Source organism: Arvicanthis niloticus, chromosome 19, assembly GCF_011762505.2.
Source record: "Arvicanthis niloticus isolate mArvNil1 chromosome 19, mArvNil1.pat.X, whole genome shotgun sequence".
NCBI classification, from domain to species: Eukaryota; Metazoa; Chordata; class Mammalia; order Rodentia; family Muridae; genus Arvicanthis; species Arvicanthis niloticus.
Genome location: NC_047676.1, coordinates 46,953,459 through 46,970,660, shown reverse-complemented (window position 1 = coordinate 46,970,660; position 17,202 = coordinate 46,953,459). Strand labels below are relative to the sequence as shown.

The window sequence follows — 17,202 nt, the reverse complement described above, 5'->3', positions numbered from 1 at the left end:
AACCTGCTTATCATCTAATTATAAATACCTGTTGGCTCTCCTCAGCTGCTGCCACCACCTCCCTCCAAAGTCTCTCTCAAATTCAGCTCAGTGTTGCTTACCAGGATAATATTACTTATAACAGACACCTACATGGTTTCTCTGCCTCTAGGTCACAGTTTCCACAGACCACATGAATCACATTATAAACCTCATTGTGTCATATCTTAAGGTACTCTTCTACCCTTCCAGATTCTAAAGACAGAAGGAACCACACGGCCTACACTGCTATGTTGAGCTGTGTGCTTGGGAAGCAGCCAGGCTCTCTCCTAGAATGACTTTTGCATAGGCTTTGGTTTGTTCTTGCTCTTTATAAGCTGAAAGCTTAGCTGAGTGGGGTCTTGTCCTGAGGACACCACTTCTTTTATTTGATTTGAACAAAAGCTTCTTCTTACCTTGGCTCAAACATTGAATTTCCTGGTGTCCTTTTTCTCCTCAAACTGTTAGCTGGTTTACTGCCCTGCCTGCTCTTGCTCAGTGTACACTTGCCTAAGACTGGAGTAATAAGCATGTGATAGTCAGCTTAAATCTCTGCCACATGCATTAGCTTGAAGGTTTTCAGTTTAGCCTCATGCAGATTTATACATGGGCAAAAAGCCATCACATTATTTACCAAAATATCTTAAGAATGGTCTCCAGTTTAGTTTCTAATATTGATTCCCCTCTGAAAGAATCTGTTGAGATGGGCCTCCATAGTCCACAGTGCTCTCAGCACTATTGTCTTCCAAGATAATACTAGTGTGAGCCTGTTACGCTCCACTTACAGTATTCAACTGCTTTCCTGGTCCATAATTCCAAAGTCTTCCACAATTCTTGAAAAAAACCAACATGGTCAGGCCTGTCACAGCAGTTGCCTACTCCCAATTCTTAAGATTTATTGCTGTGACAAAACACCAAGACAACTTATAAAAGAAATATTTAATTTAGGGTTCACGGTTATAAAGGACTAGTGTCTGTGACTATTATGGCAGGGAGCATGGCAGCATGCAGGTTAGGTATGGTGCCAGAGGACAGCTAAGAACTTACATCTTGATACACAAGCATGAGGCGGTAGAGTCAGACTGGGCCTGGACTGGGCTTCTGAAACTTCAAAGCCCAACCCCCTCTTCCAACAAGACCACACTTCCTAATCCTTCCCAAACAGTTCTAACAACTAAGGACAAGCATGCAAACCTATTAGCCTTGGGGATGTGTGGGGGTGGGGAGGGATTCTCATTCAAACTACCACATGTCACTTCCATATTTAAAAATTACCAGTGAACTCCACTGATTAAAAAAATCATTTCAAAACTGCATTTCACACTGGTTACTTAACTAGTTGGCTCCAATCCACTATATACCCTCAGAAGTTATCCTTGCTAAGAGATATATCTCTATTTGTCTATTTTGTGTGAGGCCATGGGTTTGATCCAGGGTATTGGTTAGATATTATATTAGGTGTGCAGTGGAGTTGCTTTTCAATGGTGTCAGTTTCTGAACCATGAACTAGACAAAGCACAATGTCCCCTCTAGCTGTGCTGGGTCTTTGCCAACACACCAAACACCCAGAAAAATGTTGTGTCAAGGAATTCATGCTCTATCTGCTTTCAAGTTAGGACTTAAGATTTTCTTTTTCTGCCTTTATACCTGTATGGACTAGAACTCATACTACCAGCTCTCCTAAGTCTCCAACTTACCACTATAAACCAAAAAGGTATCAGCCTTTGTAACCAAATGAGCCAGTTTCTTAAAAATATTTTTACAGTTGTTTACTGATTCTGTTTCTGGAGAGAACACTAATATGTGTATGAATTACACAGGTGAAGAAAGCAGTTTTCTTCCTTTGCCCTAATTCATTCTCAAACAATATAATACAAATGTCAACAGCAACAGAAAGATTAGCTTCCTTTCAATGAACTGTTCAAATAAACATAAAGGGAAAGCTGAAAAGTAAGTTAGGCACTAAAGTGAATATTTTATACTTTTCATTTGAACCTTTCTGGAAGTCTAATTGTGTCCTGTAGCCCTGTGGATATAAAGTTTAGAACTATACAAGGCACAGAGTACAGATTAGGAAGATTTGTCACAGAGCTCTGCAAGCACACTAAGAAGCTAAAGTCTCACAGGCGAGGTAACTTGTTTCTCCACTGTATGCCAACTGCCACCCCTGGTAAAAGCCTCCACCCAAAACTTCTGGGGAAGGAAAACAGCAGTGAGTGACAGGTTCTCGTCCCCAGGAACACAGCCCTCATGTCGAGGTTTACTTTGAGTGTGGATTTCAGTTTTTATTTTATTTTACTATTTACTGTGGGTTCCAGGGATTCAGTTCAGGCTGTCAGGACTGCACAGCAAGCACTTTCTGCTTACTGAGCCATTTCACCAGCTATCAGATTAGATTTCTATGACAGTCTCCTAATTGGGTAATTAGACTTTGCCTGCAGGTACATATGTGTACCACATGCAAGTATGATGCCTACAGAGGCCAAAAGAGAGTGTTAGATGCCCTGGAACTGGAGTTATAGACAGCTGGGTCCTAGGTAAGAGCAGGAGTGATCTTGAGCTGATGATTCCATCATTTTCTTTTGTTGTTGTTTGTTTTGAGACAAGGTCTCACTATGTAGACCTGGTTGGCCTGGGAGTTACTGTATAAACCAGGCTGTCTTGAACTCAAAGATCTACCTGCTGGAATTGAAAACATGCACTACTAAGCCTGCTTACCTTTCCATACTCTTAACAATATAACCTCACCTAACTAGTCACCAAAAAGAACATAATTTTAACTATTACTTTTTGAAACTAGTCAGTCACTTAAAAGGTACTATAGTATCCAAAAAATACCCTTTTAAGATGTCTTAATCACAAATACAAAGTAACTCATCCCATTTTTCTCATAATTAGTTTGAAAGAGGAAACCTATTTAAAATATCTATAAAAAGAAATTTATGCTAGACTGTCTTGGGACTAAATTTATTTATTTATTTATTTATTTATTTATTTATTTAGGTAGTTAGTTGGTTAGTTAGTTTTAAATTTATTTTTTGGCAATTTTACACATGTGTATAATGCATTTTGATCATATTTATGCCTATACCCCTCTCCAACCCCTTCCCATTCCCTCTAGAACGTTCTTCCGCTCCCCTTTTTCATGTCTTTTAAATATTTTTTTTTATTTTAATTTATAATGTATACCATAAGCAACTCCCCCGTGGCTACATTCCTATAGAAAAATAACTTCCTCTTCCTCGGCAGCCACTGGCAAGAGCTCAATTAAAAAAAATTATCAAAACAAAGTGATGGCTATTGTATCAAAGAAGCTCAATTTGGAATATAATAAAATAAAGCTGGGCTTTAGAAAAATCGACTAATAAATATTATAAGCAAAATAATGAAGAAAATCCTTGGTGTAGAACTATTGATATGGCTCAGTTCACAGCATGCTCGCCAACACATACCACCCCAGCACCACATAAAGCAGGTATGAAGGGATACATTATAGCACTTTGGGAGGGGAAGGAGGGGAAGATCAAGGTCATTTTTGACTATGCATGTTTGTGATCAGTTTGGGATACTTGAGACCTTGTCTGAAATAAAAAAACAAATTAAATAAAACCATATAAAAGACAAAATTACACTCTTCATATTGCAAACTAAAAATAATCATGCAGCATTATTTAATTCCATAAATCTAAGTATGATTAATTAAATGATCCACCTACTCTTTGTAAGTTCTTGTCTCAGGGTCTTCTGTCATAACATCATGAAGGGCCTCCACTGAGATATTTATAATTCCACAAAATTTATCTTGAATAACACTAGAATAAAAGAAAAACAATACAGATTAACCAGAGTATTTTAACACCATCTTTAAAAAAACTCCAAACACTATCTTGAACATGTAAATTTAGTACTGAAACAGAAAAAAAAAACCCTTCAAAATATATTTCAGGGTAATATTTTTACAACTGCACATTTGTAATACTAGCTGAGCAGCAGGGAAGACAACCAAGGCTGAGGAGATGAGTCAGTGGTTAGGAGTGCTGGCCACGGGAGCATAAGGACCTGAACCTGAGTCCCCAGCATCCACATGAGGTGGTGCAGGTGTGTATGAGTTTGTTACCCTAGCTTTGAAGGTGGAGACAAGAAGGTCCCTTGTCACATAGGAATAGTGCAGACAGCGATGGAGAGAGAGATACATCCTACTGCATACACTACCCCCAACACACACACAAACACTCACATACACGCACACCAGATACATATTGGTTTTTACCATTTTTTCTAATAGTCGTATGTTAAGTTTTACAACAACAGGGACACAGAGTCCTGGCAAAAATCTCTGCCTTTCTGAAGACATTGTTAAGGGAAAAAAAGAAAAAAAACATGTTGCAGTGTGAAAGAAATATTGTTAAAACATTTGGCAAAAAGTTGGGCCCAGCCTATAAAGAGTTCAGAACAATCTGTCAGAATCAGCAGACAAACAACTTCATTTTGAAGTAGAAAAGGTTTAGATGGAAAAAAATGTGAACAGGAAGTTCACCAAGAAAATCATTCAGATTTCATGAAAGTACTTAAAAAGATGTTGCATATAATTAGGCATTACAGAAACACAAGCTGAAATCACAAGAAATTTTATTTGAAAGTAAAATTAAGAAGACTAGTAATACTCCGGGCTTAGAAAAGGCTAAGCTGATAAAGTACTTGCTAGGCATGTGATGCTCAGGGGCCACCATGGCACAGCATGGCAGCACAAGCCACCAGAAATGACAAGTGATGGCTCCTAAGAACAAGACCCAAGGCTGTCTGTAGACTACATGAGTATTCATGTGTACGCAGATGCACCTCCCCCCCCCACCCAAACATGAGAAAGACAGCCACCAATACTACGTAATAGTGAAGAGTCTTACATATTGTTAACAAGAACTTAAAATTCTACATTCACATTGGAAAATATGTCACATTTTAATAAAGTTAAGCAATCCTACTTGCAGGTATTTACCTAAAATCCAAATGAGGGTTCTAAGATCCGTACAAATATTTGCGATAAGTTTACTTTAACAATCTCAACCTGCAAACAACCCATAAATGCCCATCAACTAGTCAATGAGTAAGTCTGAACACACACTCAGGCCCATAAAATTTATTCAACAGAATATACTCAGAAAACAAACAAACAAACAAACAAAAACCAAAAAAAAACCTTCCCAGGCAACATGATTGATTCTCTAAGGCATCCTAGTAAGAGCAACAGGCCAGATTCAAGAAAGGGCTACATATTCTAGGACCATGTCTACAAAATGTTCAAAAGGCAAGGCTATCTGAACATTTTGGGTGACGTAACTACTTCCTACCATGAGCATGGCAATGGCTGTGCACAGGTATCAATCTGTCAACACTGTATACTTTTGCTATACATACACCATAGCTTATATAAAACTGCTATTTCAAAAGAGTAAAAGCGGCCATCTACTACCACGTGGTACCATTAAATTATACGATAGAAACTTCAAAGTTGCTGAATAAGTCACTGCCTCCTGGACTATACTTTTATCCCTACAATGGGCTTGACCCTGTGTTACTCAGACTACATTAACATGCATGATTAACTTTTTTAAAGGCTCAGCAAACCGGGTGACGATTACCTTAATTCCAACAAGACGGAGGTAGAGGCAGGTGGATCTCTATGAGTTCAAGACCAGTCTGATCTACATATTACGTTTGTAGCCACAGCCTCAAAGTGAGACCCTGTCTTTAAAAACAACAAGATTCATCAAAGAGTTCCAAGGTCAGCAGTCTGGGCCACTTCTCCCTGCGTACATCCAAATGTTATATGTTGAAGAAGCGAATTATCAAATGGGCTGAGTCCCAACTGGTAGGAATCATTCTGATACATTCTTGTTTGAGTAGAACATCTTATTTCACAAGGATGTATTTTATGCCATCTCGATTTCTTTATCATAGAATTAAAGAATATTTTCTAAAAAACATTCATTGTACATTCTATTATATACACTGGAAAAAAAGTCAAGATTTTTCATTAGAAATTTAGCCACAAATTATGTGATCTTTAGTTTCCTTACCTATAAATGAAGCCTAGATTTGGCTCTGAAGACAAAAGGTAGAAAGAATATGGCCATTACTTTACACCGAGAAACAAATCACCACAGAGCCATCATAGATGCCAAGGCAAGTAGAACCTGAAATTTCTTCTTAATACGACACTGACAGCATTGGATTAAATAGACAAAAGTCCTGCTCTCCCTTTCCAGGGATCTCGCCCATGGATCTATTTCAGGATTTCTAGGGAGAATACATTAAATTGTCTTCTCTATTAACATCATCTCTGAGCATTAACCTCACTCCTGGGAAGACTGGAGAATTTGGAATCAATGTCAATGTTTTCTCAAAATACTAATTATGAATTTTCCTGTCAACTTCAGTGTGACAAGAAATATTACTCTGCTGTATCTCTCTCTCAAGTGTCGGAGAGGAGGAGAGGAACTCCACAGCCCGGGTCCAAGGGAACTAAAGCTGGCTTTGAATGGAAGAGCTTACTCTAGTGAGAAAGACCTGAAGAGCAAAAAAGACAAGTGAGACAGTATAACTATCTCCAAACCACTCGGGAGTTTCAGAAAGCAATCTCAAAAAGAAGCACCTTAACTATTACTCATTAAGCAGTTCAGAGAACGTGCTTCCAAATAATAGAGAAAACTACAAGTCAAAGTAGTGTGTACTTTCCCGGCATTCAGAATATTTTTTTTAAGATATAATATTTTTTATATCTATGTAGCTATCTTCAAACACTTATGTAGACCAGGTTGACCTTGAACTCACAGATACCTGCCTCTGCTTCACAAGTGCTGGGATTACAGGTGTGTACCCCTACTCCAGGCTTCAGAATCTATATTTAAATAAATAAGCATGAAGACATTACAAACTCTTCGAGTGCTACTATTGTATAATGCATTCCTCCTAATGACCCAACTTGTAACATTTTATAATGAAGCTTTTTAAAAAAGATTTCTTTGGGGCTAAAGAGATAGCTCAGCAGTTAGGCATGTACTGCTCTTGCAGAAGAGTGGGCTTCAGTGCCCAGCACCCACCTCAGACAGCTTATCACTACCTGTATATCCAGGGGATCAGAAGCCCTGTTTTTGCTCCTGTGTGTGTGTGCGCGCACGCGCGCGCGCACACACACACACACACACACACACACACACACACACAAAACACTTTAACTCCTGGGCATAAAGTAAGAATCATTTTTTATACTATTTTCTAGAATAAGGGTTTTGAACTTCTTAAAACACTTTTCTATTTATTTATTTGGGTAGGGTTCAGAGAGAAGTCAGAGTTGACGACTCGCAGGAGTCAGGATTTCTGCTTCACCATGTGGGGTTTCAGAGATGAAACTCAGATCATCCAGCTTAGTGGTGAGTGTCTTAACCTCAGGATCCATGCTGCTGGCTTCTAGACATATGCTTTTAAATGTGACTAGATATTTAAAAGGAAACGATCAAAACAAAGCTACAAACTAGAATGCAATGAAAAGGCTGGGAGGGAGAACAGGTAGGACTTTGCTTAAAGATAGCAGTGCTTTTGCCGCTGTGTACCTTCTGATGAAAACCATCCCATTATATCCAGGAGAAGGGTTTTCCTTCTCAGGGTGTCATCTCTGGCAGTCCTCCTGGATCACCCACTCCAACCTAATGCCAGGACTAGTTCTTAACCCCTTAACCTACCGCTTACTGGAGTAAGAATCCATCTTAACTACGAAGGCCTAGGACTCTACAATCCCTGAAAAGACTACCTAAGATCTATCTAGTGATGCACGGTAGCCCTGCAGAAACCAACATTTCGTGTTCTCTGTTTCTCAAATTGCTCCCTTCCTTCCCACTTTCACCATGAAGACTTCTGGGACTTCTCACCCAGGTAACAGAGCACTCTTCTGAATTCAACAAAAGCTCTTCACTCACTGGACATGTACCAGTGAGGTATCTTTCATGTTATGTTCCTCCTTTGTCCTTTGATTTTTGAGAACTGTTTTGCTTAAGATCATATACAATTTAAATAAGGATCATGTGTTATGGTTATTTTTATACCCCATAGAATAATATTATGATGTATGAACACTCAATAAACAATCAAGAAAATTCATGATTGCAAATGCTGCAGACTTTCCCTTATTTTCTTCCTGGAGTTTTCTTTTTTCTTTTCTTTTATTTTTTTATTGGATATTTTATTTACAATTTCAGATGCCATCCCCTTTTCCCAATTCCCCTCCCTAGAAAACCCCTATCCGATGCCCCCTTTTCCTTTTTGCTTTTATACAATTTTTTTGTATAAATGTTTTTGTACAAATGTTAATCAAAAGCTTTATAAGTTTGGTAATGCTCAATCAGAAGTGTAATCCAATACCCAACTTAGATATATCAACTATCTTTGACTGGTGAAGACATGTGAACATCTGCCTCCATGTCTCCCCCCCCCCCCCTTCTCTCTCATCACCTAGCTTCTCCTCTCCTTCTTCTTCTCCTCTCCTTACTCCTTCTCTTCCTCTCACCTTAGCTCCTCCTACATATCACCCTTCCTGTCAAAATAAAACATTTCTCTCAAAAATACAATTAGAGCATAATTATATACCAATTTATACCAGTGAGGTACAAGATAGTCCTAATACCCAGTCCATCATTTTGTTGACTAACCAGAACCTCTGTCATCTATCCTAACTAAAACACTTAGTTCTGAACCTGGCTTTTTTCCTGGCTTTAGAATGAATGTCAGCTGAAAACCATCCACTCAAATCTTTTCTCTCAAAGTAAATAGCAAGGATCGGCTATGAGACTATAAGTCTTCAACCCCGTCAGAAATCCAGAATGACTGAGTTAACTGAAATTATGGGACGCACAAAGCATAGCTTCTAAAACTTAGCCAATTTAAGGATACAACTGAACACCTGGACAGTCCCTATACTACAAAATGTTGGAGCATCTGATCTTCAGCCTTCTGGCCCAGGATCATCTGACAGACCTTAGTGATGTAGAATTATAAAGGGCTGATTACTCTGTCTAGGCAGATATAATCAGTCGACTATTCTGCAAGTGTGTCCTTTTCTGGACAGTAATTTGTCTATAGATGGAAAGAGGCAATTCTTGCCTAGTGGCTGTCTCACCACAACTGGAGTAACTCTAAAGATGCTCAATTTCTTCTTAGAATCCAAGACAGGAAGCTGTCAGGAGCAGACAGGTCTCTAATCAAAATCAACATTAATACAGAAATGTTTGTAATGTCAATTCTGTGGACTTCTGACGTTTTGAAAATCAACTCTCCATGTAAGGTAATCTGGACTGTTTTCTGGAGTTTTCTTATTATTTACTTCCTTTTAAAATTATAGTCATGGGGTTAGTGAGGAGGCTTAGCAGGTAACAATGCCAAGTCTGACAACCAGGTCAATCCTGGAGACCATCATGGTAGAGTGGAGACTGAGGCCCATACGTTGTCCTCTGACAGTCACATAGGTGCTATGGCACTATGTGAATGCACACACACAAATGTTTACAGAAGCACTTAAACAAATAAATATAATCACTGCTCCGAATAGCTGATACATAGATAAGAAACATCCAAGTGACTCTTTAATACTGGGTATGCACCAGAACACAGAGAATGAGTGAGTCATAAATCTATGTGTGAAATTGTTTTTTTTTAAAAGCAAAGGAATTTTGATATCAAGAATACTGGAGAGTCAAAGTGAAACTGAAGGGGTCATTTAGCGACCTCGGTTTGTTCTTCCTTTTTCCCGTGCCTTTCACTTTCTTTTCTCATATACTTGATTCAGATGGAATCATGAAAACAACAGAAAGGTCCACAAAAAGCACATGCTAGGACTTACATCCAGGGCCTCAAGCCTGCTAGGCAAGCACTCCACCACTGACCTAAGCCCCATCATCAACACGGCCCATTTAAAACACTGGCTTGTACTGTTCAGGCATCCTCAGCCCTCCGTATCTGCTGGACCCACATCGATGCAGTCAACCTACCACAGGTCAAAACACTTTGGAGAAAAACTGCATCTGCACTGAGATGCACACAGACAGATTCCATTATTCTAGTCACTAATAGTGGGGTATAACTTAGGATTTTTAGCTGTTTTAGATGTTTTTAAATCATATCCAGATTATGTAATGTAAAAGGAGGGGTGTGCATGGCTTATGAAATTCCACCATTTTATAAATGGGGCTTGAGCATCTGTAGATTTTTATCCGAAGTATCCCCAAAACAATCCCCTGTGCATCCTAGGGACACTTGTTGTGTGGTAACCATTTCTATATGAGTACAAGGATTAGATACATGAGGGCACAAACTCCTGAAACCAGCAAATAAAAGGCTATTTGATCGTATAAATTCATTCCACACAAGTTTCATTTATTCCTTTTTTCACTAAAATGCACACATAAAGAGAACTAGTTTTAAATTGTTACTATCTCCTAGAGGTATATAAAAATGAGGTAAGGACAGATTGTGTAGCCTAATAAAAAGTGATTTTCCCCTTGCTTTTGAAAACTCAGTAATGTACCAAAATCATTTTTTTCTATGTTTGTTCATTTGATTTTAAAAGAGCTAGTTTAAAATTATTTCTCTTATAATGAACTCAAACAAGAGATATTTAGAAAACTCAATGTCCTTAGAAAGCCAACAAAGCTTTTAATCCACAAAGACAAAATAAGCAGAATGTTCTAATGCTTATTTGGTTAAGGTGAATGGGTGTCCGGCACCTGTCTGCCCAATTTGTTTGAGTATTTCTTTAGTGGGCATTCTACATTGGCCAACCACATAAGAGCACAATCTTAATTTCTCTCTCTTTTAAGTGATGACTTTACAAGTTCTAATCCTCTCTTCATCCTCCTGTCCTAGGAGAAAACAGGCAAGAATAAACACGGACATTTTCAATACAATTTTATAAGTCAAAATTGATGCTGTACAAAAATTTCATAGTAGCGGGCCAAAGAAAAGAATCAGAACTTTAAACACTAAAATTATCTCTAATCTAAGCAGGTCTTAATCATACCAATCACAGATCACACCTACTTAATAACGAAAATCATTCTTGAATTATTTTATCTTTAATATTAGAGTTTGGAAGAGCAGGAAATTTAAGAAAGAAAGAAGCTATTAAACCCTTAAAGCAACAACCAGACAAGATATTCTCAACTGTATTTCTTAACAGCTTTACAGGGTTTATACAACTTAACAAGAGTAAACAAATAACAGACGTTTATTGAAGAGTTCAAGGAAGCAAGAAAGGCACAGTCAACAGTTCTATCCCAGGATCTCTACAACATGAAACTATGGCAGTATTGATGTGTATACTGAAAGTTTCCCTTTACTTTCCAGAATTTAGCCTGTAAATATTTTATGTCCCCTACATAGAAACACAATTCTTTCTACATAGAAAGGTCTTGGCATGGTCATGAGACAGCATATAAAGAAATCTAGTTTCAGAAATGCCTGCCAAGAAGGGCTGAACATTCACAATTCAAAGTTTATTAATTCACTTTTAAAAAATATCTATTTTTATGCGTACAGATGCTTTGCCTGTGTGATGTGATATATAGATAGATAGATAGATAGATAGATAGATAGATAGATAGATAGATAGATAGATAGATCTATATCTATATCTATATATCTGTACACCACTTGCAAGCCTGGTGCCTGTGGAAGCCATAAGAGTGGTAGATCACTTGAAACTGAAGTTACAGCCAATTGTGACCAACCACGAGGGTGCTGGTAATTGAACCCAGGACCTGAGCAACCAGTGTCCTGAACTACAAAGCAACCGATCCAGCTCCACAACTCGCTGTCTTAAAGCAAAGCTTATTTTCTTTAAGTCAATGATTGTACAAAGGTTTTTATGTGTGATATATTATTCCTCATATTATCTGGATTTGTATTTGTTTCTTGTTACTGCCCAGGCATGTAAGACTTTCTGCCCCATCCTCAAGCCATTATCCCCAACACTGTAAGAAAGAATTACAGTGGCGGATCTGGGAGCAGTGAGATGGTTTAGTGGGTAAAGGCGCTTAGCATCAACACTGAAGACCTGAGTTTGACCCTCAGAACTCAGGTCGTGGAAATAGAAAGATGACTCTTACAGGTGGTACACTGAAAAAATGTAATGCAATTTTTTTTTTAAAAGAAGATCAATATGTAGTGTATTAGTTACTCTTTTATTGGTGTGATAAAACCTAACGGCAATGGCAACTTATAAAAGAAGTGTCTTAATTGGGCTTAAGGTTCCAGAGCTTTACAGTCCATGACAGTGGAGCAAAGGCTTGCAGGCAGAAACAGCTGAGAGCTCACATCTAGAGATAGAGGCCAAGAGCTAACTGGGAATGGTACTGAGTCAGCCTCAAAGCCTGCCTCATTACACGCCTTCTCCAACGAGGCCACACCTCTCAATCCTTCCCAACAGGCCCACCAGCTAAGGATTATGTATTCAAACATATAAGCTGTAGGGGGCATTCTCATACAAGCTACTACATACTGTATCTTAGGATAAGAAGGATTTTCCATCTTTTGTGATTTTGCAAGAGAAAGCATATGCATGCATAGGAAACAACGTCAAGCAAGGGCATACTAATGTCCAGTGTCTAGTACAAGTCACATGTAACCCAAGCTGGTACCAAACTTTCAAAGTAATAAAGGGAGAGATCTCAAACTTATCACCTTCCTGCACACAGCACACCTGGTTTGGGGGAATGGAATCAAAACTAAGGTTTAGTGTATGCTAGGTAAGTACTCTACCAGCTGAGCTGCATCTCCAACCTTGTGTGAATTACTAACCATGGGATCAGGTTAAGACCCCATCACTGTCAATCTGGAAACTATTTAAAACAAAGCTATGTGATCAGTCATTACAAGGCAATCAAAACTATATACCCTAGGACAAATTATCAAAGCTATATACCCTAGAACAAATTTTAAAAGCCAAGTGTTAGGGCTGGAGAAATGGTTTGGCACTTAAGTCTTCTTTTCCAGAGGACATAGGGTTCAATTCCTAGCCCCTACATGGAGGCTCACAATTAATTGTCTGTAACTCTGATTCCAGAGGATCCAAAAGGCACTGCGTACATATAATGTGCAGACAAGCATACAAGCAAAACATTCATACACATAGGAGTGATACAAAGCCAACTGTAGTGACATTATTAAAGTTATATGACAAGGTACTTGTATTCAGGATTAAAGTCCTGAAAAAGTCCCGTATGTCATCCAGCTCAGCCCAAAATAAGAATAATGTGCTCCAGAAAACAAACACAGAAACACACATACACACACACACACACACACACACACACACACACACACACATAGACAGGCTCTTAATAAGGTAGCCCTGGCTATCTTGGAACTCACTATGTAGACTAGACTGGCCGCAAAGTTTTGAAGATCAACCTGCCTCTGCCTCCTGAGTGCTGAGATTAAAGGTGTCCACTACCAGGCCGAGCTAGCATTCCATGATTAAAAGGCAACTCAGCTATAAATGATGAGGATACTGATGCCAATAACTGGTAAGAAACTACCTGTCAATAAAGCACAAGAAAGAAGCCATAAAGTTACAGAGAGAGAGAGAGAGAGAGAACATAGATGGCAAGATGGGATAGATCTGGGAGGGGTGGGTGAATATGAGCAAAATATATTGTAACAAATTCTCCAAAAATAACCCCAAACACACACACACACACACACACACACACACACACACACAAATCAAAACAATAACATCAATAAAGAGAAAAGAAAAAATTAACAAAAATGTAGGGAAAAATGGATCAAAAAACAGTAACCTTGATAGTTAAAAAACTGGCAAGAAACATAAAATTATGATTTGGGATAAGAGAAAAAACCATTTCTCTAAAGTGTTATTTCTATAATTGTATGTGTATGAGTGCTTTTCCTGTACTTCTGTGCGCCATGTGCACACCTCTGCCCTAAGAGATCAGAAGAGAAAACTGAATCTTCTGAAACTGGTGTTACAAATGACTATGAGCCACCCTCTACAAGAGGAACAAGTGCTCTTGACCACTGAGCTATCTTTCTAGCCTTTAGTTTTCAATTATTTAAAAATATTCATATGGTAGCTGGCATGATGGGAAAAAGCCTCTAATTTCAGCACTCGGGAGGCAGAGCTGAGTGCATCTCTGAGAGTGCAGGGTCAGCCTGGTCTACATATGGTTTTGGGTTAGCCAAGGCTAGAGAGTAAGACCTTGTTAAAAATTTGATTACTTTGCTATATGTATAATATACCAAAAGGCTATGTAGGTCTGCTATCTAGGTGGGTCCCCTGACAAACATCCCTCCACCCACGCCCAGCACACTTTCTCAGGGGCTTTCCCAAGGAGCCTTCTCAGGGAATGGCAGTCTTAACTGAACCCACACCCTCTCCCCCATCTGCTCTTGGTAACCTCACAAGCATGTCAAACTCAAGCATGTCAAACTCTATGAATGTTCCCTCCCCCAAGCAAATGTAAAAGCCAAAACAAACGGGAAAACTAATAAAACCTGGCTCTCCTAAATTTCCTTCCACAAATAAAGACAAGCTCCATCACACCAGAATCAAGCCAGAAACCTGTGTTTTCAGTTCTACCTTTTCTTCTCATTTACTCTTCCCCAAACCAATTCACCATCAAATTCTGCCACATTTACCTCCAGATATTCCTATGCTGATGCTGTGCCATGGGCCAATCCTGTCTCTAGTTTAAATACCCATGTGAGCTCTTAAACAAGGAAACTTCCTCTCACCACTTCTGTAATCCATCCTCTCTAGCACACACTAGAGAGATTTTGTTGTAGTTTTTGAGACAAACTCAAGTAACCCAAGCCAGCCTTCAGGTGGATGACCTTTAACTTTTGATCCACTTGCCTCCTCCCTCCTGAACCCTGGAATCACAGATATGCTTCATCGCACTTGATTTCAGAGTGTTCCTTTGAAAAATCTGAATGTATCTTTCTCTGCTTTAAAGCAAACACTTCTATCTTTCAATAACTTTCCTCTACGTTTCAAAACCCAAGCTCACGGCAATATTGTTGCCAGTCCTTCCCTTGCTTATCCTCACAGGTCTCCTCCACAGACTTCCACACCCAGGGCTTTCTATCTGCTGGAAACTCTACTGCCTGGCTGCCCCTGCAAAGTTCCTTCTGTATACACTAAGAGTAAACCTCTGAGTGGAGCCATGCTACAGTGTAAGACAGCTTGAGAAGCTTTCATAAGCAAGGAATCGCTGAGGAAAGAGGAGTTTTAAAAGGTCTCAAAGGATATTCATTTATGTTATTTACACAAAGAAATATACCCATATAAAATTAAGCTTAGAAAAAATGATTGCCATAGAAAATTATCTGGCAAAAGCAACAAGTTTTCCAAAGACACAACTAAGAGCAGACTGAGATTTATGTCCATGTACTAGAAACTCAACTGCAAGGAAGAGAGGGGGTGTGGGTGAGGGTGGGGAAGAGATCACACCCCCCCCCCATAAACATTTATATAAGGTCTCCCATTGTTGAAAATGGGAGTAGTAAAAGTATAGTATCCAGGCTGGGAGTAGTTGCACACCTTTAATTCCAGTGCTCATGGGGCAGAGGCAGTCAGATCTCTGAGTTACAGAAGGCCAAAAAAAAAAAAAGGCCAGCCTGTTGTACAGTGAGTTCCACAACAACCAGGGCTACACTGTCAAACCATGTCTCAAAAAAAAAAAAAAAAAAAGGTGAGCTGACTAATACTTTTAAAGTGAACACCTACTGACAAAGCACAAACTGAATATGTCATGAAAACAAATGTGATCAATTATAGCTCCATTTATAGATCACTAGTAACAGAACTAAAGTTTTCTGGTTGAATCTCAGTCAACTATATTACATACAAAAATACATACCAAATGGTTGTTGGGTTTGTTTGTTTGTTTTTAAACTTTTGTTTAAGCTTCTGTGTCATACCAGTGAAATCTTTAAGCTTGGGACCTTTAAGATCAAAGTAAAGACCCCATCACAGAGATTTTTCTAAACTCCAAACATACAGCTATGTTTCTTTTGAATGTCTTTAAAAACAGGATTTCAGTTCGGGGGTGTGAAGAAGCTGTTACCTTTTACTGTACACACTTTCACTGTTTGCATTTCCTTCCATTAACCACACCTTTGGCTACTAAATGTAAACAACTGGAATAGAAGCGATTTGGAGGACTTGACAAAAGAAACATTGATTAAAATGCCTCAAGGGGAAAAATAGTCATTTCAGTCATTCATAATGTAAGGAAAAGAAGAGTGTTTTTTTTTAATATAATCACTTTTCCCCACCCTGAAATCATAAACTAAGCCTAGAACTGAACACTGAAAACTCTGGTGTGGGTGTTGAAGAAATTCCTCTTAGTGCCTTCTTTTGTAGTGAATGTATATGTTGCATGTGGAGGACAGACTACCTCAGGCATCTATCCTCACCATCCACCTAGTTTGAGACAGGCTCTCTTCGGTTAATCTCCATTGCTTATGAGGGCTAGCTGCCCTAGAAACTTACAGGGTTTCTCCTGTCTCTACTCCCACCTTGCACAGGACCTCAGGGACTTTTATCCAGTGAGCATCTCTCAGCCCTGTTACCACTTCCAGTGCATCTTTAACCAACTCCTCAGATCCTTCTCATTTTCTCTCAGATATCTTTATGCAGTGATTCTCAACACATGGTCTCCCAACCAGCAGTATCTGCAAACTTGTGAAAATGGAAAATCAGACAGGTATGTTGGCATACGCCTTTAATCTCAACACTTTGCCAACCTGGTCTACATAGAAAGACTATGTCTTAAAACAAAACAAAACCTGAAAACTAACAGAGTTGTTCTACACCCACTCAGTCATCCATGTGGGTGGTAGAAATGGAGCAGGGATAAGAAAGGGTAAATCTGAGTTTGAGGCATTGTACAATATAGAGTTTTCTTATAGTCTTAAGGCATTATATAATACCATCATCTTATAAGTATTCCCATGTTATAAAAAAAGCTAAACTTATTACTTGGTTAAACACCATAGAATGCTTTAGAACAATATTATATGGATAATATTAACTTTTTAATAAAGTATAAAAATTGGATCAAGAAGAACAAACATAGTAGATCACCTATTTGTGGCTCAGATCACTATTAA

General features: G+C 38.7%; 1 protein-coding gene across 3 annotated transcripts in view; it reads right to left on the bottom strand.

Moving 5' to 3' along the window:
• Ipo11 (importin 11) overlaps positions 1–17,202 on the bottom strand; it is a 154,687-nt gene that overhangs the window by 32,026 nt on the left and 105,459 nt on the right. For all 3 annotated transcript variants that reach the window (XR_013105081.1, XM_034523467.2, XM_034523470.2), the window contains one exon: positions 3,735–3,830. Coding sequence is in view for 2 of the 3 variants with exons in the window: in XM_034523467.2 (XP_034379358.1) it covers positions 3,735–3,830 (96 nt within the window). In the remaining variant the exon portion in view is untranslated. The remainder of the gene's footprint in view (positions 1–3,734; positions 3,831–17,202) is intronic.